At 40.6% G+C, this 14,031-nt stretch overlaps 2 protein-coding genes across 2 annotated transcripts; one reads left to right on the forward strand and one right to left on the reverse strand.

The window, feature by feature from the left end:
- Nucleotides 1–5,184: 5,184 nt before the first annotated feature.
- On the forward strand, nt 5,185–6,331 carry insb (preproinsulin b). Its single transcript, XM_044364386.1, has 2 exons — nt 5,185–5,382; nt 6,081–6,331. Exons 1-2 carry the CDS (start codon nt 5,193–5,195, stop codon nt 6,224–6,226), a joined length of 336 nt encoding a protein of 111 aa, XP_044220321.1. The 5' UTR covers nt 5,185–5,192; the 3' UTR covers nt 6,227–6,331.
- Nucleotides 6,332–6,587: 256 nt separating this feature from the next.
- On the reverse strand, nt 6,588–13,873 carry hmmr (hyaluronan-mediated motility receptor (RHAMM)). Its single transcript, XM_044364384.1, has 20 exons — nt 13,725–13,873; nt 13,407–13,505; nt 13,221–13,306; nt 13,017–13,094; nt 12,659–12,847; nt 12,439–12,525; nt 12,180–12,291; nt 12,021–12,086; nt 11,822–11,895; nt 11,647–11,717; nt 11,198–11,565; nt 10,952–11,100; nt 10,610–10,845; nt 9,710–9,826; nt 9,399–9,599; nt 8,576–9,301; nt 8,427–8,499; nt 7,584–7,760; nt 7,285–7,447; nt 6,588–7,143 (listed from the first exon to the last, which is right to left on the reverse strand). The coding sequence occupies exons 1-20, from the start codon at nt 13,768–13,770 to the stop codon at nt 7,127–7,129; spliced, it is 3,135 nt and encodes a 1,044-aa protein (XP_044220319.1). The 5' UTR covers nt 13,771–13,873; the 3' UTR covers nt 6,588–7,126.
- Between the last annotated feature and the right edge of the window lie 158 nt (nt 13,874–14,031).

Below are 14,031 nucleotides of genomic sequence, written 5' to 3' on the forward strand. Positions count from 1 at the left end.
ATAAATATTTGATCGAACAGTGCTGCCTCTGGATGAAAACCGAATACCAACATCACATTTGTGCAGACAAGTGAATTCCTTTGCTTGAAATACAATGTAGGGTCCTGCTTGATACTTCAGCAATGTTCATATTGCATTTAATTTCATACCTGTAATGTTTAAATTGATTACATACTACTGTCAGTTAGTAGTCAGAATGTAGGTTTGTTGCATTCTCCCCTTTTACAGAGTATGTACATGCCAGTGTATGAAACATCACAGAATTTCAAATCTATTTCACCTATCCCTGAAGTCTGTTGGTCAGCTTTCAATGAAAACAAAAAGATACAACCTGCAACAAAAGTTCCAGTCAGATTCAGTGACCTACAGTGTATGGTCCAGACATTATATGCTTTTATTTAGAGGTAGCTAGTGCAATGCCTGTTCGAAATGTGTGATATATATATATCAACTGACAAACATATCAATTAAAATGACAAGGATTTAATAAATTAAATGGTTTTAATCCAGGCAGAAACTTCACCAGTGAGACTAAACTGACGTTGAACCGTAGAAGCAGTTTACAGACTTCCATTGGTTGATCTGCTGCTGATCAAACATGTCTGTACTCCTATTGGCTAGTTTTACTGCCTCCACCTCTGTTTTTTCTCCTGTGTACGCTCTCTAGAGCAGTTTAAGTGGGTGGGGCACATACCTTTGTCCCGCTTAGCAAGTCAGAGCCCAGAAGCTCCACCCCGCTGTGATGTGACGGTGTTTGTATCAAACAGTCCGTGTGGTTTGATACTCAGACTCAGACACCGAGCTGAGCTGCTAGCTGTTTATTATTTATTTGTGCTTTAGAATGTAACAGCTGTGAAACAATCAGAAAATAACGTTGTATGTCTGTCATTCACAGGCTTTCTCTCTCTCAGAGAAAACTTTCCAACACTATCTCTCTGTCGCTCACTCGTCCTCTCAGCACGCTCGATCTTTCTTTCTTTTTCTCTTGTCTTTTTTAAAATGAGTCACGAAACCCACAACAAAGCATAACTTTTAACATAATCACACGAAGAGAGATGTTGTTCCCTCATCTCTCTCATGGCAGGGTTGTACAGCTCTGACCATGACATGTAGTCACAGAGCCCAGAAGCCCCGCCCCACTGATGCAGAGCAAAGTGGTTTGCTGATCGCTTGTTTATTCCAAGTTTACGTGTGTCACAAGTGTCACGTGTCCAAATTGCACCAAATTCGAAACTGCACTCCCTTGTGTCCCCAGCAATAAACTCGCTAAATGTGAAGTAGATCGGAAGAACGGTTCTCAAGATATGCGAAGGACAAACATACAGACAAAGATTTCTTGCTTTACATCGAGAGATATACCTAAAGGTGCCCATGACCGTTGCAGTACAGAGCAGAAAACACAGCAGCATGCAAATCTGCATATTCATACGTAGTACACCAAAAATAAATTTAACAAATGGATAAATAAGATCTCTCTCATACTAAAATGTACTTTACCGCTGTATTTTTTTCAAGCTGAGCATGCAGCTGGTGAATACATTTGAATTCAAAGTAGCAAAGACAGCTAAAGGAGAATGTGACACATTTATAGAAATGACATTATTCCTGTTCAGCGGGGACATTTCAGCCGATACTCAAGAACATGTTCCTGTATTACCTTAAGCTAAAAACTGGAGAACTGACCCCTGTCAATGAAAGATGTAATATCTGCTATTGCTCAATACACAATGAATGGGCTCCGTCATTGACCTCAATCTTTGGCGCAGCTGCAGATTCTATGTGCCAGTGATATCACAAATTCACAGCTTTTTAGCTTTAGTCAAGAGTGATGCCAGTTGACAGATATTTAATAATATGCCCTGAGAAACAGCAATGATGTGAATTCTGCAAATTACTGTCATTCTCCATTTTTGTGAATGACAGCCATGATCTGTGCACATGGAGTATGTCTCTTACCAGGAAATGTTCTTTCATCCATTTAAGGATCACATTTCATGATGATGTTGATTTCGACAAACAAAATTCTAAGACTTTTTATCCTGTTGACAACAATCCTCAGCATTGGTTTTTATGGACCACAAAACTGAAAATCAGTGGGAAAAAGGTTCCTCAGAATCACTGATTCCAGTTCATTAACTATATATTAATATGCTGATTCAGGATTGATGTTGTCCACCTTTCAAGTTTCCTACGTATTGATGTTGTCCACCTTTCAAGTTTCCTGCATATTGACTGTTTTAAAATGCAGGTGTTCTTTTACATGACATGACAGGAAGACAAAACACTGTCCATGGACCTAATATCAATTATAAATATTAAAAGTTGAATTACAGTAAACCACAGCAACAAAGAGGTGATGGTACAGAGCTGTGCTGCTGCCTCAGGGCCTGATAATTGAGACATCATTTGATATAAAATTACATATTGTGTCACCTCTCATCTATATTTGGCTCACCCCCAGATAGGCACACTGAAATGATAAAGAATGGCTGCCGCAGATGACATGAGATATATCAAAAGCTATGCAATAAAAGCCTTTTACAGAAGCAAACTTTTACTCAGAAATAATTATATGTATAATATTATATACAATGTACTTTTTACAACACAGCAGGTTATGATACAGTGCATCATTAAACAAAACCCTCAAAATGTAGCCAACAAGTACACTAACCCATACATTCAGTGCATCCAATAAAGTGTTAACTCTGCATTTCATTCTGAGCATTACTTTTTTGGTTTGTTTTAGACATGGTACTAAAGGAATAATAGTAGGATAATGAAATGTGGAAAGATGTTTGACTCAGTATACAGTATATATATATAAATATACAATTATACTGCTTATTTTATTATTCTCTATTATTTTGTTCTATGTTAAGACATTTCTAACTTGCAATCACTGTTGTTTTTTCTGATTTGTTAGATAGACTTATAAGACAGACACAAACATTACCTTCATGAGTTATTAATCTTGCACAAAGCTCCATCTTAAACACGCCACTAGTGGTCACTAACAAGCCTTGAAGTCCTCTAATCTACACTATGTGATCAGAACATGGCATATGGTGTTTATCTGTCAGCCTGTGAACTGTGCCATTCAGGCCATCACACAGCAGGGGTTGAAGTGGGTATCGCGCTGGGTGACTGCCTTCTGAACTTCGTCTAAACTCTGCTGTTAGTCCTCACTCAGTAAATGACTTAGTAAGAGCAGATCAACATGCTTACAGGTCACAGAGTTAATGAGAGGACCTTAGCGTTTTCCGCTGAGGCTGACAAAGGCCAGGTGGAGGTGAGGAGTTATAAAGGGGAAAGGTAGACAGGTGGAGATGTTCTCTGTACCTGTGTAGTCCTATAGGCCTGGGCCCTTTTCATTCCTAACTACCAGCTGCTCTGCTGCACTGAGGCCCCAAACACAGGTAAGCAAGTTTCTCTGTATTCCTTGTTGTTGTTTTCAACTTTTAAAATTTATGTGTATAATTATGGAGCACAAAAAATGACATTAGCATAAATAAATAAATGAATAAATGCAGAAATCAATAAATAAATGTAGAAATAAAGAAATAACCTAAATAAAAGTTGATATATGGAAATGTAGAAATAAAGTCAAGACATGAATTCATTTATTTCCTTTTTCATTATCAAAATGTATTTATTTTTAATTAATTTAATTATTTATTTCTGCATTTCTTAATTTTATTATTTATTTCTGCATTTATTTATGTAATTATTATTATTTTAGCATTATTTTATTTATGTATTAATGTATGTATGTGTGTATGTATATATGTAGGTATGTGTTTATTTATGTTTATGTCATTATTTGTGCTCTATATATAATAACCAGGATGAAAGTAAAGGGTAGCATGGGCAGGATGTATAATTCAGCCAATCTGCTGTGCCAAGGAGCCTGGCATACAGCCAAGAGGGATAAAGGAATGGCGCGCCAGATAGGGTGCTCTGCCAATGTTGTAATGCCTGGCACAGGTGTATTGTTAAAGACACTGTTAAAATGATTCATTTTCAATCCAATAATCTTCAGTACACTATAAGATGTCCACAAAAGGTCTATATAGTCTCTAAATGACTGCTAAATATGTTTTTCACCTTGAAACAGGAGCTGAACTTCAAACCCTGGAGACTATCCATCACAAATGGGATTTAACTAATAACACTAATAACAATTCTGTAATCTTGGACGGATCGTTCCAACTCTTGAGCGCTATAGCTGCTATACTGGACAGCAAGGTGGGGACTGACCTTGAGGACACTGACAGTATCCACGATGGTGATTTTGGGACACATGCATTCTTTCTAGTTTGTAATGGACGGTGCTACAGTAAAGTTAAGCTCACCTGGGGATAAAGGTAAAGCAATAGGAGTCAAAATAAAATCAATTTTCAGTTTAGTTTGATAGGGTTTGTGCAGCAGAACATTAAACAGAACCTTGAATAGCTGATCTCCAGAATGTTGTTCACAACTATTATTTCATGAAATGTCCAAATCAATAAGATAACATACAGTTTTGGGGTCTATTTTCTCTTCAAAACTATCTGATTCTTTCAGGATTTTGAGGTTTTGTTACCACATCAGCCGGGCAAAAAACAGCTTGAAGACCACCTAGGTCATCAAGATGTGATTTTTTTTTAACTCCTCACTTTGCTTAATCTTTGACTTTGTCTGCTGAGGCTCGCACTAATTTGTAAGATTTAGAGATTTGAGTCAGATTTCATCCAATGACTTTTTCACAGACCTTGTTTCACTGCAGCTTTTTTATCCTGGCCTTTGATTTCCAATGAAAAAATGAATTATTCAGTTTTCTACTCACTTCAAAGCCCTTATTTTGAGTTGGGGTTTTGCTGCGTGCCTCAGTGTTGTCTCGACGCTATTATATTCTCAAAGCCTGGAGCTTTCTGGTAGAATTTCACAGGAACATCGCAAAATATATCTGAAATTATGAAAAGAAAGTGGTCCTCTAATGCCTGAATGTCATCAAGAAAGGTCTGATCAAATTTGAGCATCACTTCATCCTCTAGCTTCCAACCATCTGACCCTCAGGTATAAAATATTGATAGGTGGTTTCAGTTCAACCCTTTGTCTAAGATATTTTGAAACCTAACATCAAGATTATATCAGATATGTGAGCTATATCTGAACTTTTCTTTGTATTCTGTCCAAAAGGTCTCCATTCTATGGCCCGGGTACCATGGTCGGTGTCCATGCTGTTACTGCTGGTGCTCTGCTCTCCAGGGGTTGCCTCTGCCCCCGCCCAGCACCTGTGTGGCTCCCACCTAGTGGACGCCTTGTACTTCGTGTGCGGAGAGCGTGGCTTTTTCTACAGCCCGAACCGACCCCACAAGCGGGATCTGGAGCACCTGCTCGGTAAGACCACATAAACTCTGGAACAGTTTTGACTTCTTTTGTAAAATAAGTTCTAATTGTTCCCTTGATGGTGGGAGTTCAGAAAGGAACAGCATGACATTGCCCCAAAACCCCAGACTGGCTTTGTGTTTCAAACAGTTTTTACCCACCATGTTCAAAGTTCAAAATCAGCCTAATGAGAATGCCAATTTGGATGCTAGCTAAAGGAAAGATGTTTAGGGACAACATGCTGGAAACTTTACTGAACTAAAGCTATGTATTTGACCAAACCATCATTAGTGTGCAAAGCCTCTCTCCCGCCTCTTTTGAATTCCGTGATGTGGCCGGGCTTTTGGTGTCTTATTGTTGCTTTCAACATCTACGATGTGACAAATCCAATAATCACGAATCTTGTGAAATCCCCAAATTCCTCATTACGCTATTCCCGAAACATTATTTGGATCTTCGGCCTCAAACATACTATTGATGTTTTGAAGTCAACTTTAGAGGTGTAAGCTATGATATGCCTCTGTTGGAGCTCCGTCATATCTCCTCTTGAAGTAGGGACTAACAAGACTAAATGGATTGGGGAGATCAGATTACCTAGCCATTAAGTCTCCATTAAAGTGTGAACAATCTAAATGGTAGTTTGAGGAACTGGAGGTTTGCACAGTGGCAGGACTTAACACAGGGCTAAGGAAACTTTCTTCACTTCAAAGGGTTCCTGTCTAAAAGGGCGAGACAGGAGCAGAGGCTGTGGAGGGCTCTTTCTGGCCGTGATGAGCCCAAGGTGAAGAGAGGCATCGTGGAGCAGTGCTGCCATAAACCATGCAGCATTTACCACCTGGAGGGCTACTGCGACTGACTCGTCACTCCAAAACTAGCACCACTCATAGCTTGTAAAAAGGTCTGGAAGTCCATTTCCGGCCGAATACTTGCTGGCTATGTCTTATCAACTGAAGGAAATAAAGCTTCATGGCCCATAACCCAAGGCTCCTCTTTGCAAAGATGTGAATTTGTGTTCTTTGTAGCTGGTATATAGAGTAGAAGAAACATGGGGTGTAATAGCCTTTTTGCCTGTGCTCCAACATGTGGCTGCAATCCTTGAGTGCTCTCTACTGGCTGAAGACAGACATGGCCGGTGAGATCCAAGCAACAAAAGCTTTGTACACATTTTAAGACTTAAAATGGGGGGAAAAAATGTCAGCAATACTTTTGTTAAACAAGAGTATTAAACTTTATTTACAAAGAAGAAAGGTTTATAAAGAGCTATCCCACATGAAATGGTTACTGGTTATGCTACCCCAAGTATTGCTACAGAAGTTACAAAATATAAAGATCAAAACACATTAATAATTAATTGTATGTTACATTTTTATGCCGACTATGTTTTGGTTCTCTGCAATGTCAACATTTTAGACTGGCATCCATTCTATTTCCTAATTATTTTTCATACTCTTTCTGTACAAACACTCTTTTTGAAATCAACCCTGCAAATTATCTGCATGTGACAATTTGACACGAGAGGCAATAAAACAAAAGATGCTGGAATGCAGTTCTTACATTTAAGAATTATAAATTACTGATAAAAAAAATTTAAAAATAAAAACAGTAATAATTAGTTCAAATACAGATAAAAAACATCCAAGTGAAAGAGGCTGAGTCATTGCTTACACGGATGGATGAGTACTCGAAAGAAGACCAAACCTTAGAAATGAAATTTGTCAGCCCAGTAGTTCAGTTCTTGTCTAATTGCATAGCTCCATTACAGATAATGATTTCCTGACAAAAGAAACAAAGAATTAGGCTTTGACACAAGTATCGCGACAATTACATGAAGGTGAAAAAAACCTCCGTTCTTGTCGACTGTCTGTCCGTTTACAAGTTTAAAATGATCAAGTGAAGTGTCAGTTTAGTGCTCACCTTCTTTACGAGATGCAGTTGTCTCAGTTTGCCTGTTCTCCTTATCATGTTGGAAAGCTTTGCTGGGATCAAACCTGCGGCGAGGAGCACTGGGGAGCTTTGACTTCAGCTGCTCCAGATCACTCTTCTGCCGGCTCACCTGGGAGCGAAGCTTAGTCACCTCCTACACACATGAACGCGCACGCGCACACACACAGCCAAGAAAAGGGGGATCAAGTACAAGCTCTTGTGTTTGAGACAAAACAGTCCAAGGTATTGAAATGGCTGCCTGGCATACAATGCTGCTTCTCCTGTTTTACCTGTTTCAGGGAGATGTTTTCATCTTTCAGCTTTGAAACATGTTTGATCTTCTGCTTCTGGTTCTGGTGACCCAGTAGACGAGCGTAAGCGTCGGCCAACTTGTTTAACTCCTCCTGGTTTGCTCCATTTTCATTGAGTAGAGCACTTCGTTCTGCAGCAAACGCATTGAGCTGTTCCTGTAGGCACACCAACATGAACATTGAGAGGGTTATATCAGATTCATTTCATCTAACTTTCACCTGCATTAATATATTTTAGCCACTTGGGGGCAGTAAACAGACTGTAAAGACAACACTAACATATCATAGCACTTTAAATTGGGCGAACATGTTAGCAAACAATTGTCTATTTACATATTGAGCAGAAGCCAAGCATTCATTTTGAGTTATGATTCTATCCATCTGATGAATGTGAATCAAATATTCACTATCCTTTTAGCTGTTTCGGTCCCAACATACTCCTGATGAGAAATATCTGGCTCATTAGCTGCTAAATGTTCCACTGTGTTCACCAGCTAGTCAATAACTTTGTCTGTCTGCTGTTGGGTGCTAGGTAGGAAGCATACAGTGGGTTTTAAGAGCTTTTTCATTAAAGTGAAAACTGCCTGCTGTGACTGGAAACAAGTGAGATTGAATCAAAACAGTAAAGTTGCCACCATAAAATCAAAACAATGAGCTGAAAGACGCTAAAATGCTCCACAGACCTAAAGGGAACTGCAGAGTTGGAGAGGTTTTTCCCCATTGTTAATACAATATAAATATATGGATTAATGCAGCTTTAATGAAAGCCTTCAGAAAGACCGTAAAGACTATTTTATGTTAACTGATGTGAAAATTACTAACCTGGAAAGGTCCGACTTTAGCAAACAGCTCATCATACTGTCTCTTCCAGTGTTCCGTCTCTGAACTTGGGGAGCTTTGAACAAAGTAAAGATTAGTCAAAATTTGCAAAATGCAAATAAATACTTTTTTATTAATACAACCTTGCTCACCTCTTCTCCTGTGCTTCACTTATTTGTCTTTGGAGATCTCGCCGTTGCTCCTCCATCTCCCACTGCAGTGTTACCTTCTCCTGAGTCAGTATCTCCACCTGCTCCTGCAGAGCTCGCCTGTCTTGTCTTTGTTCTTCCAGCTCGCACTGCAGAGCCTGTGTCTTCTCCTCCATAAGGTCTAATTGGGCCTGAAAGCTCACACCCTCTTGCTCAACTTCATCTAGGCGAGACTGAAGCTGATTTCTGTCCTGCTCTGCCGTGTCCAGTTGATTTTCAAGCGCAAGCCTGGACTGGTCTATGAGTTCTACTTGAGACAGAAGACTCTTCTTTTCCTCGTCTATTCTCTCAAGCTCAGTCTTCAGTCTGAGCACCTCTAACCCGACCTGCTGGTGGTCTTTCCTTTCAACCTCCAATGCTCCCCTATCCTCTTGAAGGGCTCTCTGAAATTGAACTTTCTCTTCTTTTTCTTGTAGGAGTTGTTCCATTATTTCCTCTTTTTCGTGGCTGATCTCCTCAAGCAATTTCTGGGCTTTTTCCCTCTCATTTTGGAGCTGAGTAACATTCTGGCCTCTCTGTTCCTCTATTTGCTCCATTGCCTCTTCTTTTTCTTTTGTCTGCAGCTGTAGCTCCTGCTGTAGCTGACTGATCAGAGCAGCGTGGCTCACCTCCATGGCCTTCATCGCCTCATCTTTTTGTGCAAGTCGAGTCTGCACCTCTAGCAACATTCTATCAAGTCAAGGAAAAAGAGAACATTAAAAAAAAAAAAAAAGGTGGAAAAGTGGCAGCTATTTCAATACAGACTGAAAGTGCGTTTAAAGCATACCTTGCATTCTCCTCGCTGGCTTTCTGTTCGGCAAACTGTCTCTCCCGGTGCTCCTCTAACCCCTCCCTCACTCCCTTGATCTCCTCCTCCTTCTGTTGAATCACTTTGTCCATCTCCTCCTTCATCTGCTGGGTCACTCTCTCCACCTCCGCTTCCAGATTTTTCTGTCTCTCCTCTGCTCCCCTCAGAGCCTCTTTGGTGCTGAAAGGAAGACAAGCAGTCTGTGAAGCTTACAGATTCACAAACCTTTAAACTTAACGTGAACATGAATCAAACTGACATGCCAGAAATACTGACACTTGAGCGCTCACCTTTCCAGTTCTGTGACGGTGTCTGCCATTTTGCTCAGCGAGTTTGTGTGTGTCTCTTGGAGTTTTCTCATGGCAGCTGAATGTTCTTCTTCCAAAGCTGACACATCATTGCTCTTACTAAAAATGACAACACAGGATTGATGACTGTAAAAAGTAGGAATTTTGATTTTTATAACCCTAAAACACATGATTCACTGTGTCAAAAAACTGACATAAGCATCGACCAAAGATTACTGGGCTTCTTATGTTTGGAAATGTACCTTAAACTGAACAGTTGGACATTTTGGAAAATATGCTTATTCAAAAAGATGAGAAGATAGATACCACTCACATGTTTGTACGCTAAATATGTAACTTCAGTCACCCACTACAGCAAAAAGACTGGAACAAACTAACCTGGCTCTGTCCAAAGGTAATAAAGTCCACATACCACCTCTGCAGCTCACTAATTAACATGTTATATCTCATTAGTTCAATCCACACAAAAATTCTAAAGTGTAAAAATGATTATTGTGGTTTTTACAGGGGGTTATGTGCCAGACTATTTCTTATAACTTCAGGAAGTTACTGCACCCAGTCAAGAAATAGTGTTGAACCTGTGATGGACTGGCAACCTGTCACTTATTTTTCTCTATTTTATGCTCAGTGTATGTTGGGAGAGGCTCTGAGCTGTCTGTGACTCTAAATAGAAATAAACAGGCAGAAACAACAGATTAAAGTGTTGTTTTGCAACTGCAGTGAGCATGATGTCTTTATCAAGATGCAGGTTGAAAGTCATACTAACATATACTTGCTGAAAATGTTTGGACCTGCAAGCTTTGGCTTTCAGTTTTTCCTATCTTTACATTGTGCTTTCTGTCAGCATTTCCTCCCGGTGTGTTTTAGCTTTTGGTTGCTCACCTGTCCAAACGTGCCCTGGCATCACTCAGCTGTCTCTCCAGCAGGTTGTTTTCTTCCTGCAGCCTCTGGAGGGCCTCCTGACTCCTGTCCGCCACCCCTTGCCTACTCTGCTCTTGTTCCTCTAAAACAGCCAGTTCCCCCAGCACTTCCTCCATCTCCTCTTTCAGCTGTCTCAACCGCTCATCAGACTCCTCCCTCTCCTGCTTCAGCAGCACAGACAGGGAGTCTACAAGTGCCTGCAGAAATGTAGAAACAAGTACGGTTAGACATCTGTCACTGCACTGAATGTCGGTAGACATAAAAAGAGTATGTGCCATGTGAAACAAAAAATGTTTGTGTGACCTTTTCTTTTGTCAGTTCCTCAGTAAGAGTAGCATTGTCTTGCTGGAGCTGAATCTGTTTCTTTTTCTCATCTCTTTTTGCCTCCTTTAACAAGTTGAGCTCTGTCTTTAACTCCTCCACTCTCCTCAGCCCCTCCTCCTGAGTCTTGCCTAAAACCAAACAAAATATACACATACATGCATCACAAACTTCTAACTAATTTTGCAATTTAAATAAACATAGTTAAAAAGATCTAGGTGAACATACTTCTCTCCTCCTCAGAGAACAGAAACCTTTGTTCAAGATGCGCCACTCTCTCATCCAGCTCCTTCTCCGTCCTCCTGAGCACCTCCCGTAGTCGAGAGAGCTCTGCCTCCTGCTGACGAACTGTTGCTTGAGAGTCTTCAACTTCTTGGTTGGCCATCTTCATTTGTGCCTCCAAGTCACTCGCCGACTTCTGTGAAGATGTAAGCTCAAGCTCTTGGTTCTCCAACCTCTTCTCCACTTCCAATAAAGCTTCCTTTGATGCTTGCAGCTCTTGCTGGTATGTCAGTGCCTCCTCCTCTTTTTGTCTCAGCGCATCTTGGGTGGTTTCAAGCCCAGTAATGCGTTGCTCTAATTCAAGCTCTAGTTGCCTGTTTAGAATTGACAAATGAGAGTTATGATCTATAGTTGAGATCTATCTTACTTGGAGAAACTATTAGGCATGTGCTTACTTTATTTTCTCCACCTGAGAACCTGCAACAGTATTCTCATGTGTCTTCTCTTGGAGCTTCAAGCGGAGATCCTACAAAACACACAAATTGGTCAAGCATGTTGTTCACAAGTATGATTAAAAGATGGAAGAAAGGTGTCATGTTTGTAAATTTGCCCTTGTGGGTCTAGTTCTACCTGGATCTGGTCATTGGCAGTGTCCAGGTATCCCTGCAAGACTCTGACCTCCTCTCTCAGTTCTCGTATCACAGCTGTAAAATAACACAGAACTATAAGTGGCAGCATATTTCTTATTTATTACTTGTACTACAAAGGGCAACAGTTGGGAGGATTGAAAATGTGTGTTTTCTGGCAGTTATTGGTCAACTTAACTCACCATGCAACCTAGCATTCTCATTCTCCATCTCTTGATTCTGGGTTTTCGTCACTTGATGGAGGTCCTCTGTAAAAAGGTAAGAATCACAGTGAAGCCTTGATTATCCCATCTAACATGTGGGCAAAAACATTAGTCTCATCTGTTGATACTCAGTCTTACCCAAGTCTTTATTTCTGTCCTTTAGAGTCTTGACAGTATCCCTGGCAGCTTGGAGGTCTGTTTCTAGCACCTTCAGTTTGCCTTCGGTGTTTATCTGCAGAACACTTAACTCCTGGACATAAACACACAAAATGCATAAGCACATTCTGCTGCAGATGAAAATGTGCTCAAACTTTTACATGTTTGATTGTGCTTAAACCAATGACAGATTTTACTGAATAAAGTTGTGATGAGGGGAGCTAATGCACACAAGTCACACCTTGTTTTTACTATCCAAATTGTTCCTGGCCTCCATCAGGTCCATTGTGAGGGAATTGATCTTCTTTTTTGTTGTGTCAGCAGAAACCTAAGAAAAAACATGTACTCAGTTACACTGTTCATGCAGCACTGCTAAGAAACAAAAAAAGGCCTCCAGGTGTAATCAAGACAGATTTCTAAATACAATCAAGCATTCATGTAAGCATTAAAGCCATGTAGACCTTGTTCTTTAAGAACTCATTGACTTTCTTGAGCTCGGCTCGCTCTCTCTCAAGGGTGGTAGCGTTGGCAGCGAGGCCCGTCTTCTCCCTGACTGCAGCCAGCAGCTTGGCCTCCACCTTTTTTAGCTCCTCTCCCAGGGCCAGCAAGCGACGATCCTGCTCCCCTCGCTGCTGAACCAGGGACCGGATCTGTAACGAAACAATGTTATGGTTGAGACTTTCACACACACAGTAATAGAAACAATGAGAACATGAACACCTGTTGGTTTCCAGTTGCTCATAGTTATAATTGAACAACACAAGCCACTAATTACAAAAAATAACATTTTTGTGGCTACACTATAGTACAAATGTGTACCTCATTCTCCAAGAGCTTCTGCTGCTTTGCCTCCATGGTCATGCCATTCTTCTCTTTCTTTGCACTTGAGCCCTCAACCTGTGTTTTGACAAGACAAAAAGAGGGACAGCGTCATGACAGAAGCAGTTGTAAGGCAAGCAGATCTGTTACTACGCAGCGATCCGAGTGGCGTTACTACATGTGAAGTTAAAACTGACGACTTACAAGACCATCGACTGACATAGTCCTGCGGAAAGGTGACATGGGCGCAGTCTTGGAGGGCGATGGAGGTGGCATAGGGGCTGCAGCGGCTGGAGACACAGGTAATGAAAATACATACATGAAAAAAAAACTACATGTTACGTTGTGTTTTGAATATTTCTTCATTTTTTGCTTATTAGATTCACTGACCCGCCTTAACAGGTTTAAACCGATCAGATTTGTCGAAGGACGCAGCCCCCTTCAGCTCCCCAGGTTTAATCTCATAGAGGCCGGGTGGAGGGGCACAACCTTCGGTTAAAAGCACAACGTTAAGTCAATTATCATCCAGACACTGCTTCTTTGTTAGTTCATCTGTCTGACCTGTTAGCTGGTTCGTTTTCACTAGGTCCAATTAGGTTCAGTAGTAAGCGTATCGTTATGTATTGCATGTCAGCTAACATAAGCTAACGTTAGTTACCGTTGAATAAATATTTTCCAACATGCTACTCGCGTCTTAACGGTACTTACCGACGTTCTCGTTGAACCTCTTCAAAGGAGCTCTTGAAAAAGACATTTCTAGCCCAATGTGACTTTTAATATTACAATTCACCGGTCTAGATAAGGCTGCAGTGCAGCTCCCTTTGACAAACAACAAACGCTTCACCGCTGAAATTTCAAATCAACGTCATACGTACAGTCACGTACGTATGGCCAATCAGCACCCAGTCCTGGCTGACGTCATCCTGTTGTCCGCATTATTTTCTCACGTTTTCTCTGAAAGCCCCATTCGTAATTCGCATTCGTGGTTCTCTTTATACATCCATGATTCGTAATG

The sequence above is a fragment of the Thunnus albacares genome, chromosome 10 (assembly GCF_914725855.1).
Source record: "Thunnus albacares chromosome 10, fThuAlb1.1, whole genome shotgun sequence".
Lineage (NCBI taxonomy): Eukaryota > Metazoa > Chordata > Actinopteri > Scombriformes > Scombridae > Thunnus > Thunnus albacares.